The sequence below is a fragment of the Dreissena polymorpha genome, chromosome 10 (assembly GCF_020536995.1).
Source record: "Dreissena polymorpha isolate Duluth1 chromosome 10, UMN_Dpol_1.0, whole genome shotgun sequence".
In the NCBI taxonomy this organism is placed as follows: Eukaryota; Metazoa; Mollusca; class Bivalvia; order Myida; family Dreissenidae; genus Dreissena; species Dreissena polymorpha.
Window position 1 is genome coordinate 56667991 of NC_068364.1, and position 23961 is coordinate 56691951.

General features: G+C 36.3%; 1 protein-coding gene across 1 annotated transcript in view; it reads left to right on the forward strand.

Annotated features, from left to right (window-relative positions):
* The first annotated feature begins 235 nt into the window (after window positions 1–235).
* The window catches only part of LOC127848365 (paramyosin-like), a 59495-nt gene continuing 35769 nt past the window's right edge, over window positions 236–23961 (forward strand). Inside the window, exons 1-14 of the mRNA XM_052380787.1 lie at window positions 236–318; window positions 1425–1554; window positions 3084–3302; window positions 6226–6299; window positions 6608–6697; window positions 10444–10499; window positions 11407–11514; window positions 11860–11963; window positions 13118–13228; window positions 13940–14087; window positions 15634–15713; window positions 18325–18388; window positions 19365–19510; window positions 22585–22712. Of these exons, the coding sequence (XP_052236747.1) occupies window positions 257–318; window positions 1425–1554; window positions 3084–3302; window positions 6226–6299; window positions 6608–6697; window positions 10444–10499; window positions 11407–11514; window positions 11860–11963; window positions 13118–13228; window positions 13940–14087; window positions 15634–15713; window positions 18325–18388; window positions 19365–19510; window positions 22585–22712 (1520 nt within the window). The 5' untranslated portion in view covers window positions 236–256. The remainder of the gene's footprint in view (window positions 319–1424; window positions 1555–3083; window positions 3303–6225; window positions 6300–6607; window positions 6698–10443; window positions 10500–11406; window positions 11515–11859; window positions 11964–13117; window positions 13229–13939; window positions 14088–15633; window positions 15714–18324; window positions 18389–19364; window positions 19511–22584; window positions 22713–23961) is intronic.

Genomic DNA, 23961 nt, shown 5'->3' on the forward strand with positions numbered 1-23961 from the left:
GAAGCTTTTAAATTTGAATCTAGGAAGAAAGGTCTTTAATAAAATTTAACTTTCTAATTGACTACCAATGCGTCACAAAGGTCACAATGTGGTAAAGGGTTAACTATGTTTCAGCAAAGAGCAGCCCCTGGGACAAGATTGACTTCAAGTCTCAACTTAGGATGGACCCGTTTGAAATGGCCAGCATGATGAGCAGTGGGTCCAGCCCCTTAAGCCCCTTCATGAAAGTAACAACATTTTAGGGTTAGCCGAATTAATGTCCCCTGATCTCCGCTGTGATGTTGGCTTTTACCCTCACAGTCTTCTAACTCGCAGGAGGTAAGTGTCAAGAATGGGATGTCTGTTTTTAGCATTTAGAAGTTAGAGTATTTTACAAGGAATAACAAATAAATCCTACAAGGTTCAACTGTTAAACTGTAAATTGCATCAGATAGGGCATAATAAATGAACTGCACTGCTCTCATATCTTGACACCTTTAATGGCACTGCACCGGGTCATATCATTTTTTCCTCAACATGTTGAATGTTAAGTCAAATTTCTCCACCAATACGAATTTTTGTAAGAAACTATGGCGGATATGTTACTCAGGGACATTGGTAGATATCATGTTCGTTGCAAAAACTTTTTTCACTGGCATACCTTTAAAGAAATTGTAAATAAAGTGCTAAACAGGGGACAAATCCCTGCATCATCAACTTCAAATAGCCATATTTCAATAAATCCTGATAATAATAACCAGGATTTTTCAAACATACATGATAATACCTCCTTTGCATATACCAAATATATTTTAATTCAAACATGCCTTTAAACAATTATGGAACTGGATTTATTTACCCTACCAAATTCAGCAAAAACTTTTCCAAGCACATCAATTTTTGACATCAATTGGGTTTCCGGGGATGTTATTTTTGCATTTAAATTTTGTCCAAATTACATCTTAAAAACTATAGAGTTATCCCTTTGAAACTGTATTTGTATAGTTATTGTCCTTTAGTATATTTGTGTACTTAAGGTAATTGTTTTTAAAATAAGGACTCCACATGATTCAGTTTGACCCAACACCTATGTATGTGTTTAGTTGCATAAAGCAAGGGAATTTATGTACTTCTGTACAAAAACAACAACAAATCTGTGTTAGGGGCAACTTTTTAAGCAAAACACCAGAGACAAAGTTGTATAGACCTTTTGTTTGGAGTCAAAACTTGGTCGTATATTTTTCATGGGAATAACTTATATAATTAAAAAATAATGTCGAAACAACAACTTAGATTTGTATATAAGACCCCTGGCATGTTTCTATGGGACCCCTGGCATGTTTCTATGAGGACCCCTGGCATGTTTCTATGGAGACCCCTGGCAAGTTTCTATGAGGACCCCTGGCATGTTTCTATGGAGACCCCTGGCATGTTTCTATGGGCAGGTCCTCCTCATCGATGTACAGCAACGGCGAGGTCATGGAGGTGCTGGCAGAGCTACAGAAACGGATACGTCAACGAAAGGAGGACGACATTAAAGCAGAGCTCACGGCCATAAAACAGCGTGTACAAAAGGTACGTTAAATGTTGTTGTTGTTTTTTTTGTCCGAAATTATGTCTGTTGCTTGATTTGAGATGCCATGAGTGATATTTATTGCATCTTTTACTGCTCAATTCAGTGATTTGTTTTCCCAAAAAAACAGCCTCTTGCATGCTGTTTCCCAATTGCAAAATAAACATTTTTTCCCCAAAAAATCAGTAAAAGAATTCCCGCTGAAGATGCTTGATGTTTTCAATTAACTCAATAATTGGTTTGTTGAGTTTATTATACAGAAATATAATTCAATAGCTCTTGATAATATAATGTAAAGATGCAGTTAAACATGCACCTACAAATAAATGTAATTGTCATATTATATTGTGTTATTTATTATCATACTAATATTGTTGTTTTTTTTCAAATTTCCTGTTTTATCTCACATTTTTTATAAATTCAAGAGGCACAGGCTTTCAAATATAAAGCAAAAATTCACTGGTGTAAGAAAACAAAGTCCTTGACAAATTACAATATGCACATGTTTTCCATTGTGACATATTAACTTGACATATGTTGACAAAATCTTTAAGTAATAATAGCCCCAAATTAATTATATTACTTATTATGTTAATTCTTGTTTACTTTTCTGATTATTTTGATATATCCTCTTGAGTTAGAAACAAGGATTTATAGTATATATATATTATATAACATATTTACAGGTGCATACAGTCTCATGAAATATTGGTCATCGATGACACTTTCGATTTTCATGGAATTGTTTGTTTTAAAGAATGTCCTTTTTAAACAAACATCCAGTTTAGGCAGAAAGTGTCAACCCTGAACAGCCCGTGAGGACTGCACAGGCAAATCTTGGTCAACACTTCATGCACATGTATTAAGCCCAGTTTTCACAGACTGTGTCTCATATCCTCTGTGTGGGAAAAGTAGTGTTGTGGTGTGATGCTGGACCAGGAATTGCTAGGTCCCTTATTTGAATCCCATTCAGATCCCTGGAATTTGTATGGCCAAAACCTCATACCATGCTTGCTCCTCTCCACTCAGGTGTAAAATGGTCCTTGTGAAGGCAATAAGCCAAGGTGCCGTGGCTGTATATCCCATTGATCAGGTGGTGAATGTGAAAGTCTGCTGAAGATGTCATCATGTTATCAATATCAGACTATAAACCTATATGCATCTTTACTTTGAAAAGGGTTCAGAAGCAAACACAATTGTCTTTAATAGCGTTCAGGAGCCAAATTGTTTAACCCTTTACCACTTATATATGTATTTTGAAACATTTGTAGTCCCTTACAAAGTTACATTTAATTAAAGACATTTCTTACTAGGTTCAAGTTGTAAAGGCTTCATTTCCAACCCTAAAATACTGTTGAGCAGCATAAGACCTGAACAGACCGCACGTTTCTTGCAGGCTGTTCTAGTTTTATGCTGGTTGCAAAAGCCATTTTTACTTTGCTTCTTATGAGGGAAAGGGTTCAGGCACCTGCATTAAGACCCTTTTTTCCAAGAGTGTGTCTTATATCCTCTATCTACCCATCCTTGCCAGAGCCTGGAGGATGTAGACATGGCTGACAACCCCGATGAGGATCCTAGTGTGGTCCAGACACCGACCTTCACCTCGGCCTTCAACACCCGCGCCATGTGGGAGAAAATGCAGGAGAGAAATCAGCTTCTAGAGCGAGTCGATGGTTTTGCGGAGAATGCCGTAAACAAGAAACAAATGATCATGGAAGTGAACTACTGGCTTCAAGACAATCTCAATATGGTAGCTTTTAATGATATTATTTTTATGCCCCCAGATCGAAAGATCGGGGGGTACATGTATATGGTTTTTGGCCTGTCTGTCATTTTATGTGTCCGTGTGTGTGTCCTGAAACTTTAACCAAAACTTTAACCTTCTTCATAACTTTTGCAATATTGAATGTAGCAACTTGATATTTGGCATGCATGTGTATCTCATGGAGCTGCACATTTTGAGTGGTGAGAGGTCAAGATCAAGGTCATCCTTCAAGGTCAAATGTTAAAAAAAATAATTCAAAGCGGCGCATTAGGGGGCATTGTGTTTCTGACAAATTCATCTCTTGTTCTTTAATGTCCTTGGCCCTTTCTAATAGTTTAATTAATATTTTTCAATTAAGACATTGTTTATAGTTACTAGGGATGGCAAAATTATTCGAATATTCGAATATTCGATTGAATGGTCAGCATTCGAATAATAAAAATGATATTCGCAAATTCGCATTTTTATTCAAACGTAATTTCACCAATATTTAATGACCTGCGAACCGCTTACTAAAAAGCAACCGAAGCCACCTGGGAGTAACATGTTTGACGTGACGTTCTTCGTGTCAAACTGATAACGCGGCCCGTATCAGTGTTGATTGCGCAATGCAATATACACGCTCTAAGAAAGGCCCCGACTGTTGTTTGCCAATGGGGTGCCAATTAACGGTTTCAATTGACTGGCGAATATTAATTAAGTATTGTGATCACAGTATGTACAGCCATTTAAATGTGTGAATTACTCAAATCGCACAATGCAATATACTTACTATAAGAAAGGGCCCGAACTGTTGTTTGTCAATTAGGTACCAATTAAGGGCTTCAAATTACTTGCGAATAATAATTTAGTTTTTGTTATCACAGTTTGAACAGACATTTAAATAATGTGAATTACTCAAAAGTAACAGATGATATAAACTAAACAATCATCAAGGAATCATAATTCAAATCTGAAAATGCCACCAGCCCCTTCTGCAGTATGGAATACTTTACACGGTCTGTGGATAAGAAGACCGCAACGTGTAATGTGTGTAAACTTAGTTTTACATATGCGCGGTCTGCTACAAATCTGTGGAATCATTAAAAATTAAAATTCTATGACACGATGTTTTACATTCTATTTGTGCCCGATCACAGTACCGGTCATAGTATTAGTCGACAGCGATACAATTTTTCGATAGCAACGTTAATAAACAGCCTCGTATTTAGCAAACGGATATAACTTACAAACCAATGGAAATTAACACATAACAAGGTAAAATCAATCCATCCGTTTTATGCGAATATTCGAATATTCGATTGAATGAATTTGCGAACATTCGAATACCGATATTGGTATTCGATGCCATCCCTAATAGTTACACATACAAATCAAAGCTTATTTTTATGTAACATGTACTTGTAAATAGAAATATCACCAGATCACAGGATTGCAATGGTGTCTCAAACTGTGTGCAATGATCATTTCTATGAAATCCAATGTAAATAATGATTGCAAATGAAGGCTTTTCTATGCAGATTGCATATTATTTCTTGAAATTAATGCATGAAGTAATTTTCCACTTGTTTACATCCTGATTTGGGCACATAATTTTTTATTTGCAAGGCGGATGATCAACATGTACTCTTTTGTGTGCCTAATTGTTCTTTTACTCCTCTTGGCGAAAGGGCAAGTGCTACTGAGTTTATTCAGGAAACTCATATTCTTAATGCCAGATATCAGTTCATACTCATTATCTGAAGGCCCGTTAATGTTGCACACTAATTTTCTTTATGCCTGTTTATGTTGCATACTCATTTACAAAAGCCAGTTAATGTTGCATACTCATTTACAAAGGCCAGTTAATGTTGCATACTAATTTTTGAAGGCCACTTAATGATACATACTCATTTACAAAGGCAAGTTAATATTGCATACTCATTTTTGAAGGCCAGTTAATGTTGCATACTCATTTTTGAAGGCTAGTTAATGTTGCATACTCATTTTTGAAGGCCAGGTAATGTTGCATACTCATTTTTAAAGGCCAGTTAATGTTGCATACTCATTTTGAAGGCCAAGTCATGTTGCATACTCAATTTTGAAGGCCAGTTAATGTTGCATACTCATTTTTGAAGGCCAGTTAATGATGCATACTCATTTTCAAAGGCCAGTTAATGTTGCATACTCATTTTGAATGCCAGTTAATGTTGCATACTCATTTACAAAGGCCAGTTAATGTTGCATACTCATTTTTGAAGGCCAATTAATGTTGCATACTCATTTTCAAAGGCCAGTTAATGTTGCATACTCATTTTGGAAGGCCAGTTAATGTTGCATACTCATTTTTGAAGGCCAGTTAATGGTGCATACTCATTTTGAAGGCCAGTTTACGTTGCATACTCATTTTTGAAGGCCAGTTAATGTTGCATACTCATTTTTGAAGGTCAGTTTAGGTTGCATACTCATTTTTGAAGGCCAATTAATGTTTTATACACATTTTTAATGTTGCATACTCATTTTCGAAGGCCAGTACATGTTTGCATACTCATTTTGAAGGCCAATTAATGTTGCATACACATTTTTAAAGGCCAGTTAATATTGCATACTCATTTTTGAAGGCCAGTTAATGTTGCATACTCATTTTCGAAGGCCAGTTAATGTTGCATACTCATTTTTGAAGGCCATTTGATGTTGCAAACTCATTTCTAAAGGCCATTTAATGTTGGATTGTTGAGGCTGGTTAACCTGAAATTTTTGAAGGCCAGTTTCTGTTGTTCACCCATTTCTGTAAGGCAAGTGAAGTATATAAACATTACTTTTCTAAAGACCAGTGAAGTATATATACATTAATTTTCTAAATACCAGTGAAGTATATATACATTAATTTTCTGACAGCCAGGGAAGTATATATACTAATTTTGTGCAGTCCAGTGATGTGGCTACCCCAGAGGAGCTCAAAGCAATGGTAGAAGAAGCAGCAGACTTGCACAATGTCATATCGTATGTACTTATAATTTGTCTTATCATAATAAATACAATGAAAGATCACTACAAGAACAGCTTACATTTGTTATTTTATAACAACATATCATTAATAACATTTATCAATTACATTGTGTCTTGTTTTAAAATTTGACTTAATGAAAAAATCATTATTATTGCCTGAATGTCAATACGCATGTTTTTGTATTTTTATCAGTGAGGTTTACATTTAAAAAATCCCTGGAAATATGTATTTTTATTGACACATTTATAAACTGATGTCTCTCAGCAACCACCCTATTCTAGTTCCCATGATAACATTTCAGCACTTCCATGGAAGAGTTTATCAACACGGGTGACAAGGTGGTGGAGAAAGGGCGCCTGCTACTGCAGGAGACGAGCAAAATCATTGAAGAGTAAGTCTAGAGCTTATGATTGAAAATAGAATTAGGGTCCAAAGGTTATATACCAAACTAGAGCCAGGGATTTTCAATTAAATAGGGTACTGGAGCCACTGTTTTTAACTTAAATAGTGTTCAGAAGCACAAAAAACACCCTGAAAAGGGTTGAGGGGCCGAAGTCTTTAAAGTTAAAATGGTTCATGAGCCAAAGTCTTTAACTTGATAAGGGTTCATGAGCCAAAGTCTTTAACTTGATAAAGATTCATGAGCCAAAGTCTTTAAAGTTAAAATGGTTCATGAGCCAAAGTGTTTAAAGTTAAAATGGTTCATGAGCCAAAGTGTTTAACTTGATAAGGGTTCATGAGCCAAAGTCTTTAACTTGATAAGGGTTCATGAGCCAAAGTCTTTAACTTGATAAGGGTTCATGAGCCAAAGTGTTTAACTTGATAAGGGTCCATGAGCCAAAGTCTTTAACTTGATAAGGGTTCATGAGCCAAAGTCTTTAACTCGATAAGGGTTCATGAGCCAAAGTGTTTAACTTGATAAGGGTTCATGAGCCAAAGTGTTTAACTTGATAAGGGTTCATGAGCCAAAGTGTTTAACTCGATAAGGGTTCATGAGCCAAAGTCTTTAACTTGATTAGGGTTCATGAGCCAAAGTCGTTAACTTGATAAGGGTTCATGAGCCAAAGTGTTTAACTTTATAAGGGTTCATGAGCCAAAGTCTTATGACTAGATAAGGGTTCATGAGCCAAAGTCTTTAACTAGATTAGGGTTCATGAGCCAAAGTCGTTAACTTGATAAGGGTTCATGAGCCAAAGTGTTTAACTAGATAAGGGTTCATGAGCCAAAGTCTTTAACTAGATAAGGGTTCATGAGCCAAAGTCTTTAACTAGATTAGGGTTCATGAGCCACAGTCGTTAACTTGATAAGGGTTCATGAGCCAAAGTGTTTAACTAGATAAGGGTTCATGAGCCAAAGTCTTTAACTAGATTAGGGTTCATGAGCCAAAGTCGTTAACTTGATAAGGGTTCATGAGCCAAAGTGTTTAACTTGATAAGGGTTCATGAGCCAAAGTCTTTAACTAGATAAGGGTTCATGAGCCAAAGTCTTTAACTAGATTAGGGTTCATGAGCCAAAGTCGTTAACTTGATAAGGGTTCATGAGCCAAAGTGTTTAACTAGATAAGGGTTCATGAGCCAAAGTCTTTAACTAGATTAGGGTTCATGAGCCAAAGTCGTTAACTTGATAAGGGTTCATGAGCCAAAGTGTTTAACTTGATAAGGGTTCATGAATCAAAGTCTCTAACTGGATAAGGGTTCATAGACCAAAGTCTTTTAACTTGATAATGGTTCATAAGCCAAAGTATTTAACTGGATAAGGGTTCATAAACCAACGTATTTGACTGGATAAGTGTTCATGAGCCAAGGTCTTGAACTGGATAAGGGTTCATAAGCCAAAGAATTTAACTGGTTAAAGTTTCATAAGCCAAAGTATTTAACTGGATAAGGGTTCATGAGTCAAAGTCTTTAACTGGATGAGGATTCATGGCCCAAAGTCTTTAACTTGATAAGGGTTCATGAGCCAAAGTCTTTAAGTTGTTAAGGGTTCATGAACCAAAGTCTTTAAATAGTTAAGGGTTCATGAGCCAAAGTCTTTAAATTGTTAAGGGTTCATGAACCAAAGTCTTTAAATGGTTAAGGGTTCATGAGCAAAAGTCTTTAACTGGATAAGGGTTTATTAGCCAAAGTATTTAACTGGATAAGGGTTCATGAGCCAAAGTATTTAACTGGTCAGGATAAGAGTAAATGACCCAGGGTCTTTAACTTAATACGGGTTCATGAACCAAAGTCTTTTACTGGATAAGGGTTCATGAGCCAAAGTCTTTAACTTGATAAGGTTTCATGACCAAAGTCTTTAACTTGATAAGGGTTCATGAGCTAAAGTTCATGAGCCAAAGTCTTTAACTAGATCAGGGTTTATGAAACACAGTCTTTAACTTGATATGGGTTCATGAACCAAAGTTTTAAACTGGATAAGGTTTCATAAGCAAAAGTCTTTTATTTGATAAGGGTTCATGAGCCAAAGTCTTTGACTGGATAAGGGTTCATGAGCCAAAGTCTTTAACTTGACAAAGTTACGTGAGCCAAAGTATTGAACTTGATAAGTTTTCATGAGATTAAGTTTTCAAGTGGATAAGGGTTGTTGAGCCAAATTGTTTGACTTGATAAGGGTTCATGAGCCAAAGTCTTAAACTAGAAAATAGTTAATGGGCCAAAGTCTTTAACTTGATACAATTTCATGAGCTAAAGTATTTAACTAGATAAGGGTTCATGAGCCAAAATCATGAACTTTTTAACGTTTCATGAGCCAAAGTCTTTTACTTGATACATTTTCATGAGCTAAAGTATTTAACTAGATAAGGGTTCATGAGCCATTAAGTCATGAACTTTATAAGGTTTCATGAGCCAAAGTCTTTAACTTGATAAGGACTCATGAGCCAAAGTTTTTAACTTAAATTAGAACTGCTGTCTTTGTCTTTATTTCAATAATACAGTGGAAACCCTCTAAACCGGATCCTCTACATACCGGAATCCTCTCTTAACCGGACAAATTGACCAGTCCCATTTTTTCCCCTTACGTAAAATATCTCCTCAAGACCAGAATCCCCTCAATTCAGAATACCGGTCATTCTTTGGATCAAATTGGGTCATTCCATACGTAATTGTATCTCTCTTAACCGCTCAGGGCCGGTTTATTGCACCTTAGACCTAGTGTCAAAAAGTTGTGAATAGCGGATTAAAGACGCGTTAAATTAATAAAGGTGGTCGAAAAATGTGCAAACTGTAAAAATCGCAAAACAATTTAGAGATACTTGTCCTGTGATATACATATCGATCAATAGAGGTGATAATACAGATTATAATTACTGAAAACAAACAGAGTTATTTAGTGTGTTTTGTTTTTGATGAAGGAAGCTGTGCTAAATTTTAATAATCTTTATGCTATTTAATTCTGTGTTATTTTTTTACAATTGCTAATTTGGTGTCATAGAAAATGGTGATTTGTAGAGTTATTGAAGCAGTTGCATTAAGATATTCATTTAGATTTTCAAATTGGTAATTAAGATAACTATGACTAAAAATGTCCGAACCTCCTTCTAAGTCAATGCAAGTGGAATTGTCTCTACAAGACAAAGTCAAATTGATAAAAGAGTCAGAGATGTTCCCTAAACCTACACTAAAGATGCTGTCAGAGAAATAATGGGTAGGACAATCGGAGATATCATGCGAGAAAAGTAAATTCACCTAACAAATGCATACATGAATAAAATAGTTTGTTTTTCAGGGTGCACTGTTTGATTTATGTTGTGACTGATATTGATAATATATGTAAAAAATTTTTATATAATTGCTGAAAGTGTTTTGCCCACATTAGGCTATGTAATTCACTTTCTAAAAGTAAAATAGTCAATGTCCCCTCTAAACCAGAATCCTCTCTAAACTTGAATTTCCTCTCGGTCCCGGGGTTGTCCGGTTTAGAGGGGTTCTACTGTGCTTTATACGAAGCATCCCATGGGGATCAAGAACATGACACAAAATGAAATTAAGTAATGTAGTATTCTTTGGGAAAAAGGAAAATAAAATGGTTAATTAAAAAGCAAGTACCGGGGGATATTTAAATTCTTTGCCAGAATATAAACACATTTAAGATGTTTTCATAAATCAAACATCAGTTAAAATCTTGTTTCTTTTTTTGCAGAAGACGAGCACATAGAGATAAGAGTTCAAAAAGAGAAAAAATGAATATCTATGATGGTAAGGCTTGCCTTTTGTCAGAAACTAATCACATCTATTGGAATTTAGTCTGCGTTTAAATCAAATAGTTTGAGCTTTATTACTCATAAGTTTGTAATTGTAATGCTGTGGTTAAGGTTTACATATAACAACTGCATGGCCTTTGAATCTTGAACATACTTGTGTCAATATTCTAATTCATGAATTATAATCTCAATGCTTTAGATGAGTTTTATAATCATGCTCGATTGTTTTCCTCCTCAAAACTTTTTTTGAGTTATCTACTTAGAAGGCAGGTTACTTTTTTAGTATCAACCATTATCTAAAACAGATAGGGAGTTGAATTTCAGATGCATCTTCAGGCTCATAATAAACTTACAGATATTCAATTTTATTCATCTTAAGATATGTTATTGGGGTCCTTGCATTTGGTGACTGTTTGCCTGAAAATATGCATTAAACTTTTAAGCGTTCTGTCTTAAGGCACCCCTTGAAATATCCCTGATACAAAGTTGGTTTTGTTTGATTACTACCCTGTACATTCAGTTACCTGAAACCCAGTTGTCAGAGTTTCAACATATTATGACTGGTTTAAAGACCAATACTAATATGTGACATCTGTTGTTAATGGTAACTGTAGGTTATACAGAAATTTTACCTTAGTTTTAAGTAGAGATTTGTAAAATAAGCACAGTTTTAAATAAGCTTAAATTGAATCAATTACTCGGATTAATTGATTGCGCAATATAAAAATGGCTGCCTTTTTCAGTCGAATTTTCAGGTTTTTTGGTTTTGAATATTTTTTTCTTCGTTTTGGCTTAAAAACAATTGCATGTGCGTTATACATGGGGGCGCCATATTTGTGGTAAAATTCGGTAGTTCATATATTTGTACCACCATATTGGCTCAAGTATACTTGTCACTGCAGAAAAGGTGCTGTTGTCGGAGCCTGCTAAATGGGAGAGCTCGGTAGCGATGATCCTGTCAGTGTTTGAAGACAGCCACAAGATGATGAAGAATGTAGTGCTGAAAAATTGTAAGGACTTGATGAGATATCTCTGCCCTAGAGTAACAAGTGCCTATCTGATTATTAAAAAATAAGAAAATATGCGTTTTTAAATGCTCTGTGATTTGTAAAAAGGGGTTTAATGTATGTGTGTAAAGTGTTGTCCCAGATAAGCCTGTCCGCACAGCCGAATCATCGAAGACACCTTCCGCTTTTATGATTTTTTTTGTTTAAAGAAAATTTTTAGGCATTCAGTGTCGTCCCTGAATAGCCTGTGCAGGTTGAACAGGCTGATATGGGACGACACTTTACACACATGCATTAAACCAACTTTTCACAGTGTGCGGCTCATATATATTTTTTCATGCCCTTCAGCCCTCAAGCTTAGTCAGAATCAGTTTGAGTACATGATGCTGGCGTCCGAGATTCGTGCAAAAGAGTTTGAAGACAAGAGGAAGATGTGCATAGAACTTCAGGGGGTATAGTTTTGTTTGAACCTTTACCACTGAGATACGTATCTTGACGGGTTTGTAGACCCTTAGAAAGTTACATTTAATTAAAGACCTTTCTTACTAGATTCAAATTTTTAAGGCTTCTTCAAATTTTAGATACTAATGAGCAGCAAACAGCATGAAACCCGAACAGACTGCGAGTTACTCGTAGGCTGTTCTGATTTTATGCTGTTGTGCACATAGCCATTTTCACTTTGCTTTTAAGTGGGAAAAGGTTAAACCTGTTTATTTTAGCGCAATTACATCAAAAGCGTAAGTCTTATTGAAACACTATTGTTTCTGTTTCCTGGGCCTAGACCCAGTACTTGGTGTGTTTTGGGGAGATCTAAACAACTGTCACACTGCTGGGATGAACCCATTACTTTCTGGTCACTAGGGGGACATTATATCCACTGCACCATGGCAACCTTTGCAGGGGGTATTCTTATGATGTTAAATGTTTTAGCTTACATGTGCACAACACGGTCATAGTGAGCATTTGGAATTGCCTGTTGTCTATTGTTCGTTCTTTTTTGTTCAAGTAATGCCCCTGGAATCAAAACCCGCCGTGCTCAGAGTTCACATTGTTTGTATAGACTTTTATATTAAAATGACTTTTTTTTCTGAAACTGCAAAGTGTTACATTTTTTATGTGACCTTGATTAGTGGTTATTTACAGTGAAACCTTGCTATGAAGACCTCATGTGGCACTTCTGAAAAGTGGTCTTGATAGGTTACAATGTGTTCTGTTTATTCTCTTAAAAACCGTTCAGTGTATCTGTTGCATCTCATAAATATGGCCAGTTTAAAAGGAAATGTTATTTTATGCTATCTTATGACAGATTGGTTTGATATATTTTCGTCCATCAATATATGTTGTGTCCAATAAAGCTTACACATACATTTAACCCTTTTAAAACAAAATATTGGATGTTAAAACATTTGTATACGCCCATCTTATTATTGGAATACCCTCAGTGGACAGATGGGTGAGCAGATTGACTGTGGCTCCCTAAGTCTTACAGTCTTCATTGAATCTTCACCACACTGTCTGGAAATGTTTGTTTACATAAATGGAGGCAAAGTTTGAAAAAGAGTCAATTTGCAATGTAAAAACACCTTTTCTTAATGTTGGTGAACAGAAGTTGCACTCTGCTAAACTGGGAACCGACCGGGTGAGTAGGGAGGTGGAAGAGCAAAAGAAGAAGGTCGCACAGATGGGACAAGAGATGGAGACGGCCAATAAAGCACTTGTAAGTATATAAAAAGCGAACTTGTAAGTATATCCATATTTGCATATTTGCAACAATCTTACCTCATGCAAATGCTTGTTTTTCATTTGTGAACATGTCATTTTCCCTATAAGTTCAACAGTTATACTTAAAGAGCAGAGATTGACAGTTTGAAGTAATTATGCTGGTATTAAAAGATTATTTCAACAAGAGTTTAGGGTAAGAAAAGACTATATTCCCATGACTGACTTGCCTTGTAATTTTAATACTTTTTGTCAAGAGGACATCTGAGTTTTCAAAGAAATTCTAAGTTTCCATCAATTACTTGTAGGGCTCGTTTTCATCACTTATTTCTAGGCGATCATGACACTTTATATCAATACTTGCTTGTAAAATTTAAGCATTGTTATGGAAAAACTGTGTTATATGCATATGCGCTAAGTGTTGTCCCAGACTGGGCAGTCTGCACAGGCTAACTAGGGCAGACTGGGCAGTCTGTAAAGGCTAATTAGGGACAAAACTTTTTGCTTTCACTGAAATTTTGGTATAAAGGAAGTTCCATCTGAATGAAAATCCTTTCTAGGCGGAAAGTGTTGTCCCGGATACCCACTGCAGTCTGAACAGGCTTGTATGGGACATTTAATGTACATGCATTTAGCCCAGGCTTGTATGGGACATTTAATGTACATGCATTTAGCCCAGTTTTCTCAGAACGATGTTCATGTTTTAAAGGAGAACGTGCAGCAGAGAAACCAAGAGTTGCAAAGCAAAGTGATGGAGCTGAACGCCAAGATACGTTCGCTGGAGGAGCAGCTGGTGATAGCCAACACCCCACGTACACCCCCACCCCCTCCAACACCACCACCACCACCCACCCCAGGTCAGCGCTTTTTTCTTATTAACAATAGGAGCTTTAATAACACCACCACCACCACCCACCCCAGGTCAGCGCTTTTTTCTTATTAACAATAGGAGCTTTAATAACACCACCACCACCACCCACCCCAGGTCAGCGCTTTTTTCTTATTAACAATAGGAGCTTTAATAACACCACCACCACCACCCACCCCAGGTCAGCGCTTTTTTCTTATTAACAATAGGAGCTTTAATAACACCACCACCACCACCCACCCCAGGTCACGGCTTTCTTTTGGCCATCATTCTGGGAAGACTGGGCTTAATGCGTGTGCCTAAAGTGTTGTCCCTTGTCAGACTGCACAGGGTAATCAGGGAAAACACTTTCCCCCTAGATTGGATTTTTTTCAAAAAGTTACATCTTATAAACGAAGTATTCCATAAACGCCAAAAGTGCTGTCCTTGATTAGCCTGAGCTGACTACACAGGCTTATATGGGACAACACCTTATGCACATGCATTAAGCCCCATTTTCCAATAGCAAGTCTCCTAGTCTTGGAGTCTTGGCCCCAAGTAGGGGCTGTAATAAGGCTTCATTTTTCAGATCTGAGCATTCGTGTTAATAAATCGCCTTTAAACACAACACTCTCACTGTGAGCCTTTGTCTGTTGTTCAATGCCTGTGGTCTGTTGTTCAATGCATGTAGTCTGTTGTTCAATGCCTGTAGTCTGTTGTTCAATGTATGTAGTCTGTTGTTCAATGTCTGTAGTCTGTTGTTCAATCCTGTAGCCTTGTGTCCACAATTGTTGCCTTGTAAACACTGTAGAGGCCACATTTATTTCACAATCTACATGAAACTTGGTCAGAATACAGGTCTCAATAATAGCTTTGCCAGGGTTAAAAGTGGGTCAAAAACTTGGTGCTGATATCAAATAAAAGCAAAACTTGTGAATAACATAGAATCATTATGTAATGCCCAATTGTGTTTAAAATTGGAAATAATGTTTGTTTTAATGTTGTTTTTAGTTCAAAACAGGGTCACATTAATTTTAGTAAAAAACTAGGACACTAGGTTAAACTGAAGTTAAACCTTGTTTACACTCATGAGGCAACATTTATGGTCAAATCTGCATGAAACTTGGTATGAACAGTTGTTCCAATGATATCTCAGCCGAGTTTATTGCTCCATTTAAAGAAACAATATCTCTGCTGAGAAGGAAACTGGGTCATGTTAGGTCAAAAACAAGGTCCCTAGGTAAATTTAAGAAAAGGCTTGTGTCACTCAGTAGGCCATCTTAATGGCTCAATCTTCATGAAACTTGCTCTGAATATTTGTCTAACGTATAATTTGATCTTTTGTATAAAGTGCATTCAATATTTCCTATTGTCAAACCACAAATTAGTAGGACAGCCATTAAAAACACAAAAAATGATTTATACATGACTTTATAGATAGTGCAAAAAATACACATTATTCAAATTAAAATGTTTATTTAGCTATACTTTAAGAAAATTAAATTAATGAAGAGCATACATGTAAATATAATATATGTCATGGCTTGTGTTTGCAGAGAAGATCTATGTGAAGGTAGTTGACTCGAGCACTGAACTACGTCTGAGAGAAGTTGAGGATGAACTAGCCAAAGCTAGGGTAAGAAGGCTGTTGACAAGGGCATCTCTAAAGTCTTTGAAATATAGACACATATGAGCTGTGCTCTGTGAAAAGGAGGTTTAATGCATGTGTCCTAAGATAAGTCTGTGCAGTCTGCACAGGCTGATCAGGGACAACCCTTTCCGCTTTTATGATATTTTCTGTTTAAAAGAAAGTCTATTCTCAGCAAAAGTCCAGTTTAGGTCTAATTTGTCGTCCCAGATTAGCCTGTGCAGACTGCAGAGGCTAATCTGGGATGAAACTTTACACACATGCATTAACACTTTGCATGCTGGGAAATTTGTCATCTGCTATAATGTTGTCTGCTGAATTGTTAAAATTAGCATTTTCTTCGATATTTTTCAAAGAATACTATCAGAATAGCAAATAGTTTGGATCCTGATGAGGCGCCATGTTCTGTGGCGTCTCATCTGGATCCAAATAGTTTGCACAGGCCTTTAAAATTCGGTTCCCACACTGAAAGGGTTAAGTCCCCTTTTCTCAGAGAACAGCTCATATAAATGCAATACTATATAGCATCAAGAATTTATAAACATCCTAACCCTGTATTGTGCGACAAAACCAGTCATGGCAAGTTTTGAAAACAAATAGCAGTTTTGTTTAGCATGATTTGCATGAAATGAAAACATACTGCTTGGTATGAATACAAATGGAGTTGCTGGATGTCCCTTAACGGTGAAACCGGAGGGGACTTATGGTTTGCGCTCCGTCTGTCAGTCTGTCTGTCTGTCCGTCACACTTTTCTGGATCCTGCGATAACTTAAGAAGTTCTTAATATTTGTTCACGAAACTTGAAACATGGATAGATGGCAATATAGAGATTATGCACGTCATTTTATTTTGTTCCTACGTCAATTCTGGATGCTATGGCAACAAATATATATATAAAAAAGAAAAATAACTGACTGGTGAAGTTTCACCGGTATGGGACAATATTGCTTGGCAATCTCTTGTTATTTAGCTTGATCAATTTGTGAAACAGTGGATTTACATTATAACCTTTGGACTCTTAACATTAATATTTAGTCTCACAATTGTTGAGTTATCCTGAAAAATATTATATATTAGATGTCGCTTTGCAATATAAAGCTTTTCAAATTAGGGAGTCTTTAATTCACAATGTAACCCTTACCTGCCCAGAATCAAACTTCTTTGTCAAGAATGACTCTCTAAATCCTCCATTACTAGTATATCCTGTGATCAATTTCATCATTATGACAATATTTAAAATGTCTCTCAAAGTTGAAATGATAAGGTGACTACTTTCGTAACCCAGCCAGAAAAATCCTCAACCAATATGGGGATCGAACACGGGACCTCCCGTTTTCTAATTTGGCAGACACTACTGTGTTTCTATAAAAATTAGCTCTCATAGCAAGGCAGTATAAGTTCTCCTTATACGGAACCCTGCTTCACTTTTTATATGTTTAACCTTAATGACAAATACAGTAACTGTTATTATGGGGTTGTTTTAAAACTGGGCGTATTATGGGAATACCTGCATTGGGCAGCAGACGGTGTTAAGGTAAATGATGATTGCTCAAAGACTCAAACAGTTGACATTAAATCATCATGAATTTTGCTAATCAGGTTTATGGACATTATATCTTTGCTAAGTTTCAAAGCCAGTCAGATAGCTTGTGGACTTTCTGAATTACAGCCCTGTAATTATACTCACTGGCAAAAGTAATTTTGTCTGCCTTTTAGTTCAAATGGGGCGTGCTCTGTGAAAAGCAGGTTTAATGCATGTTCGTAGTGTGTTGTCCAAGATTAGACTGTGAAGTCCACACAGGCTTATCTGGGACAACTCTTTCCGCTTTTATAATATTTTTCATTTAAAGTAAGTCTCTTCTTAGCAAAAATCAAGTTTAGGTGGAAAGTGTCGTCCCTGATTAGCCTGTGCAGACTGCACACACATATCTGGGAGGACAATCTACGCACATGCATTAAACCCACTTTTCGCAGGGACGGCTCAAATAGTTTAAATCAGATAGTCATGGGACCTCATGATGATCTTTGAAGGCATAACCCTAACCAAGTTTAAGCCTTTTACCACTTAGATATGCACTTTCATGCATTTGTAGTCCCTTAGAAAGTTATATTTAATTTAAGACCTTTCTTACAAATTCAAGTTTTTGTTTGAGGCTTCATCTTCAAACACTAGATACTGATGAGCAGCAAACAGCATAAAACCTGAACAGACTGTGACTGACTCACATAGCCATTTTCACTTTGCTTAGTTGGAAAGGGTTAATAAATAGCTATATTGCTTAAAGCTTTTTTTTAAATTATGGCCAGGTTATTGCATTATGAAAAAAAAACACCTTGTTATTTCTTTATTTAAAAAATCTGATTAGTATGAAAGTTGATAATGAGGAATTTGGCATATCTCGACTAATTACAATAACCAGCCAGATGTCATGAATCACTAATAAATTATAGCCCTTGAATTAACCAAAATGTGTTAAATTGATGTTTGCGTTGCTTCCTAACTCATATATTTTTTATATTATCATCTAATAATCAGACTTGATCAATCTAACATCTTTCAAGGAGCGTATTTTGTGACAAGTTGGCACTTTTGTTTCAGGTTGAAATTGAAGATTTGATGTTAAAACTGGAAGAAGTTTCAGAACAACTACAAGCGGAACAGGGTATGCTCTTGAGTCCTTGTCCACAAAAAATGATTTAATGCATTGTAAAATAATGTAGTTGCTATTGAAAGAAAATGAAGTTTATTTCACTGATACCTTTTTCTGTACAAAAATTATGTTTTTTGTATGTGTTGAAGTTTGAAAACACTCCACCCAAAAGAATTTAACTCTTTCAGTGTGGGAACCGAATTTTAAAGTCCTTTGCAAACAGTTTAGATCCAGATGAGACGCCACAGAACGTGGCGTCTCATCAGGATCCAAACTGTTTGCTATTCTGATAGTATTCTTTGAAAAAAATAGAAGAAAATGCTAATTTTAGAAATTCTGCAGACGACATTTTAGCAGACGACAAATTTCCCAGCATGCAAAGGGTTAAAACGTAATGTACGCTGTTACTCAATGTACTCCTAAGGCATCCCAACCCATCTTTATTGCACAATTATATCAGAACTTAGAATTAGCCAAATCAGAGACAAACAAGTTCAAACTCAGTTTTTAGTTGCAACAGAGTTTCAAATCAGAAGCATATCTTTCTGTCAGGTGCGTGTTTTTGCGGTCCAAAAAGATGCCAGGATATTGGCAGAAGATATAGAGTTGACTAAAGGTGTTTTGTTTGTGGAAAATTATGAAAGTTTGAGTGGTGCAGTTGTAGGGCATTCTCTTACGGTATAAGAGGAAACGGGTTGAATCTCGGCGACATCAGGGTTTTTTGCTAAACTTTTTTTCTTATTTTAAAGTAAGTAAAGACTATTAAAACAGTAAGAAATCATATTTAATGACATTTGAAAATATGCCAAAATCTGTGAATCCTTCCCTGAAAAACATAGTTCCACAACATGTTTCATTGATTCCATCATTCCAATAAGTATCCTTTGTTTAACTTTGCCCAAATGCATGAAACCCGGTTGACCCAAAGAGCATCTCATTGTTCTCATGTCTGCTGATGACACCAATGGAATTATCAATTATGTGTCAGACCGTAGCCGCCAACTGGAGTCTCGTATCCTTGAGCTGGAGAGTATTGAGCCCCCAGCTCCTGTCATCATACAGGCACCACTGCCATCACAACCATCACTGCAAATACCAACAGAGCCTTCTGAATTGGACGTCATTATACCAGAGGTAGGTTGGGAATTCATTGGTAGCTCACTTGGGTTTATGAAGTGCTCAACATGAACTGTTGTGATCGTCTTGTGTCCAGATTCTGTAATGTTGTGATGTGCATTGTCAACTTTTAGCTTGTTCTCACTCTCGAGACCACCAATTTTCATCCAATCTTGATGAACCTTGAACAGAATGTTTATCTAGACAGTAGCTAAGCCAAGTTCTCATATGGGTCTTATGGGTTCAAAAACTTGGTCTGCATGTCAAAGCTAAGATAAACCTTGTAACCACTCCAAAAGTCACATTTATGACTTAATCTTTATGAAATATGGTTAATATTTAGGCCGAGTTGGAATCTGGGTCAGATGTGTTCAAAAACTAGATCAGTAGGTCAAATGTCAGGGAAAAAAAACTAGGTCAGTAGGTCAAATCTCAGAAAAAACTAGGTCAGTAGGTCAAATCTCAGGAAAACAATGTTTCCACTCTAGAGGCCACAATTATGACTCAATTTTAATGAAACTTGGTGTGTACCTTGACTAAACCTAGCTGAGTTTGAACATGGGTCATGTGTGCCAAAACAAGGTTACCATGTCAGATGTTAGAAAAACCTTGTTACCACTCTAGAGGCCATTTTAAAAAGTCTTGATGAAACTTGGTCTTAATGTTTATCTTGAGAAAATAAAGGCCATGTTTGAATTTGGATAAAGTGGGGTTAAAAACTAGATCACCTTTTAAAGTTAGAAATATCGTGTTACCTCACCAAATTAATAATTTAGTCCTAAAACTTGGTCTTAATGTTTATATTGACAATATGAAGGCCATGTTTGAATCTGGTTAAAATGGGATAAAAAACTAGATCACCTTTCAAAGTCTTCAGCAGTAGGAGTTTGTGAACTCAAGTGAGTGCTGAAAGGTTATAATGGACCTCTTGTTTGATAAACCTTTTGATTTCCTCCCGCCATTTTATATTGACCTTTATACTAAAAGAAGAGAAAATGCATAGCAACTGGACTTTCTAGTTCTTTGTCAAAGAAGTGGTTGGGCTATTGAAACTTCAGATACAAAGTCAAGAGGGTTATACTGGAATCACCGTTGGACATTTGTGTGTTTATTTGTCTGTCTGTCCATCTTTCTATCCATCCATTGTCTGTCTGTCTGTTTATTTGCTTATCTTAGTACACAAGGTCTTACTTAGAAGTTATCCTTCTCTTTTCAACATACAACACTTGAGATTGCTCCTTATCAAGTTATGCATGTGCAATTTAATGTAAAGTCCTACTTTAAAAATACAAAGATTTGCCGCTTTTTCATCTTAGAATTTTCAAAACATTATCATTACAATTATTGTTGTAATTAAAGGTTATATATGCAGAGAATGCTTTGCCACTACAGTGTCTAGCTGTTGTTGTATATTTGCACTCTACTAAGTTTCACAAATCACATTCATGGTGATATGCAGAGAACGTCTTTGCCACTACAGTGTCTAGCTGTTGTTGTATATTTGCACTCTACTTAGTTTCACAAATCCTGTTCATGGTGATATGCAGAGAACGTCTATGTCACTACAGTGTCTAGCTGTTGTTGTATATTTGCACTCTACTTAGTTTCACAAATCACATTCATGGTGATATGCAGAGAACGTCTATGTCACTACAGTGTCTAGCTGTTGTTTTATATTTGCACTCTACTTAGTTTCACAAATCACATTCATGGTGATATGCAGAGAACGTCTTAGCCACTACAGTGTCTAGCTGTTGTTGTATTTTTGCACTCTACTTAGTTTCACAAATCCCGTTCATGGTGATATGCAGGGAACGTCTATGTCACTACAGTGTCTAGCTGTTGTTGATTATTTGCACTCTACTTAGTTTCACAAATCCCGTTCATGGTGATATGCAGAGAACGTCTATGTCACTACAGTGTCTAGCTGTTGTTGTATATTTGCACTCTACTTAGTTTCACAAATCACGATCATGGTGATATGCAGAGAACGTCTATGTCACTACAGTGTCTAGCTGTTGTTGTATATTTGTACTCTACTTAGTTTCACAAATCATGTTCATGGTAATATGCAGAGAATGTCTATGTCACTACAGTGTCTAGCTGTTGTTGTATATTTGCACTCTACTTAGTTTCACAAATCCCGTTCATGGTTATATGCAGAGAACGTCTTTGCCACTACAGTGTCTAGCTGTTGTTGTATATTTGCACTCTACTTAGTTTCACAAATCACATTCATGGTGATATGCAGGGAACGTCTTTGCCACTACAGTGTCTAGCTGTTGTTGTATATTTGCACTCTACTTAGTTTCACAAATCACATTCATGGTGATATGCAGAGAACGTCTATGTCACTACAGTGTCTAGCTGTTGTTGTATATTTGCACTCTACTTAGTTTCACAAATCATGTTCATGGTAATATGCAGAGAATGTCTATGTCACTACAGTGTCTAGCTGTTGTTGTATATTTGCACTCTACTTAGTTTCACAAATCCCGTTCATGGTGATATGCAGAGAACGTCTATGTCACTACAGTGTCTAGCTGTTGTTGTATATTTGCACTCTACTTAGTTTCACAAATCACGATCATGGTGACTTGGATCTATTATACAGAAATGTGTGTCATTAAAAATCAATCTTACCATGAACTTTAACCCTTTACCACTAAGATACATATTTTGACGCCTTTTTAGTACCTTAAAAAGTTACATATAATTAAAGACTTCTTACTGAATTCATGTTTTAAAGGCTGTTCTTGTTTTATGCTGTTTGCACAAAGCCATTTTCAGTTTTCCTCTGAGTGGGAAAGGGTTTAAACAATTTTATTAAAACAACAACAATAATTGATTAATTTACTTCAATGTTAATTTATTTATAGTGTAACTTGTCTGTGACAATTCCCTGATATTCAGACATGCAAACCTGAATATGTTAGTATGTAATGCATATGTAAAATTGTTTAAAATACAATGAATAAACAAAATGAATGAGGAGATATTGAGGCTTGCAAACAATGTACCCATTCAGGCGCAGGCAGTCCCAGATGGGACAACCAAGGACAACCACTATTACAAAGATTGTACCCATTCAGGCGCAGGCAGTCCCAGATGGGACAACCAAGGACAGCCACTATTACAAGACTCTCATGGCAGGCATGAAAAAGGACTTCGAGGCTGAACTGGAGAAGGTTAAAGGTCACTTTCTCAAGGAGAAATCAAGGTGAGAACATTGGAGATATTTCTTGCATAATTTGTTAGTGTAAGGCTGAAAGGACAAGAAGGCAAAAGTCACTTTCTAAAAGAGAACTAGACAATTGGATATTTTACATACATGTGTTAGAGCGGTTGAGGGTAATTCCGGATGGAGGGTCTGTGCGGAACATTTTTTCCATGATGTAATAACATGTGAAAATGGCGGAATAGAAACTTGCAGACGCGCGCTTTTGTTAAAACAATCAAGCCTCTTTTGATTCCCCCATTATTGGGCAAGACTTTGGGCAAGACTTTGGGCAAGACTTTGCTGGTATTTTCCTGACAAAAATCGATCCAGTAAGTATACCGTTTTTTTGTTAAGAAAATTACACGATATGATAAGATGACTCATTGTATTAGATAAGGTATGATGACCGATCTTTGCTTGTTTAAGGTTTGTAAAATGGTTTAAACACAAGTTAATGCATATGACTACGCTTTGCTGTATGATAGCGATTGATAAACGTGGAATTATTGACATGTTGGAGTGTTCGGAAATACACCTGCTTAAGTATGTCTAGAGTCTAAAATCGGACATATTTATCTTCCACATCTATTTAAAACAACTTTGGATATGTATATCCAGATCTCCATGTGAGGAAGTAGACTCACATACTGATCTTATTCAAGCTGACGTAACACATGAAATGTAATGCACATAATTATAACAAACCTAAGAAAAAGTAGCCCAAACTCTGGTAAAATTTATATGCATACATAGTCCGGAAATACACTCATAGTACGAATCTCGCTTAAGTGTTCGGAAATACCCTCCCATGCTCTAGTTTATTTTTTTTGGGACAATATCTGAAATCATATGATTTAATTGGAAACATTTGAGACAAAAATGTTGTTGAAATAAATAAATTGTGAGTATCAGTGTAAATGTATAAATTAAATGATAATTCCATTGGTGGTGCTCTCGGTACCCATACTATAAACTCACTTTTTCCATGCTCAGGGATGTGGCTGGGATCCGTAAGATAGAACAACACAAGGATCAGCTACACAGCATACTAGCAACTCAATACTCTGTGTTATAAATACCCATAACTTCTACTCTGTGTTCCATGTATCTATTATGGTTGCTCCATGTTCTTAATATCCAATAGGGGTGAGGCTGGAATCTGTAAGATAGAACAACAGCACAAGGATCAACTACACAGCATTCACAGCAACTCACTGCTCTGTGTTATACATACCCATAAATGTTGCTA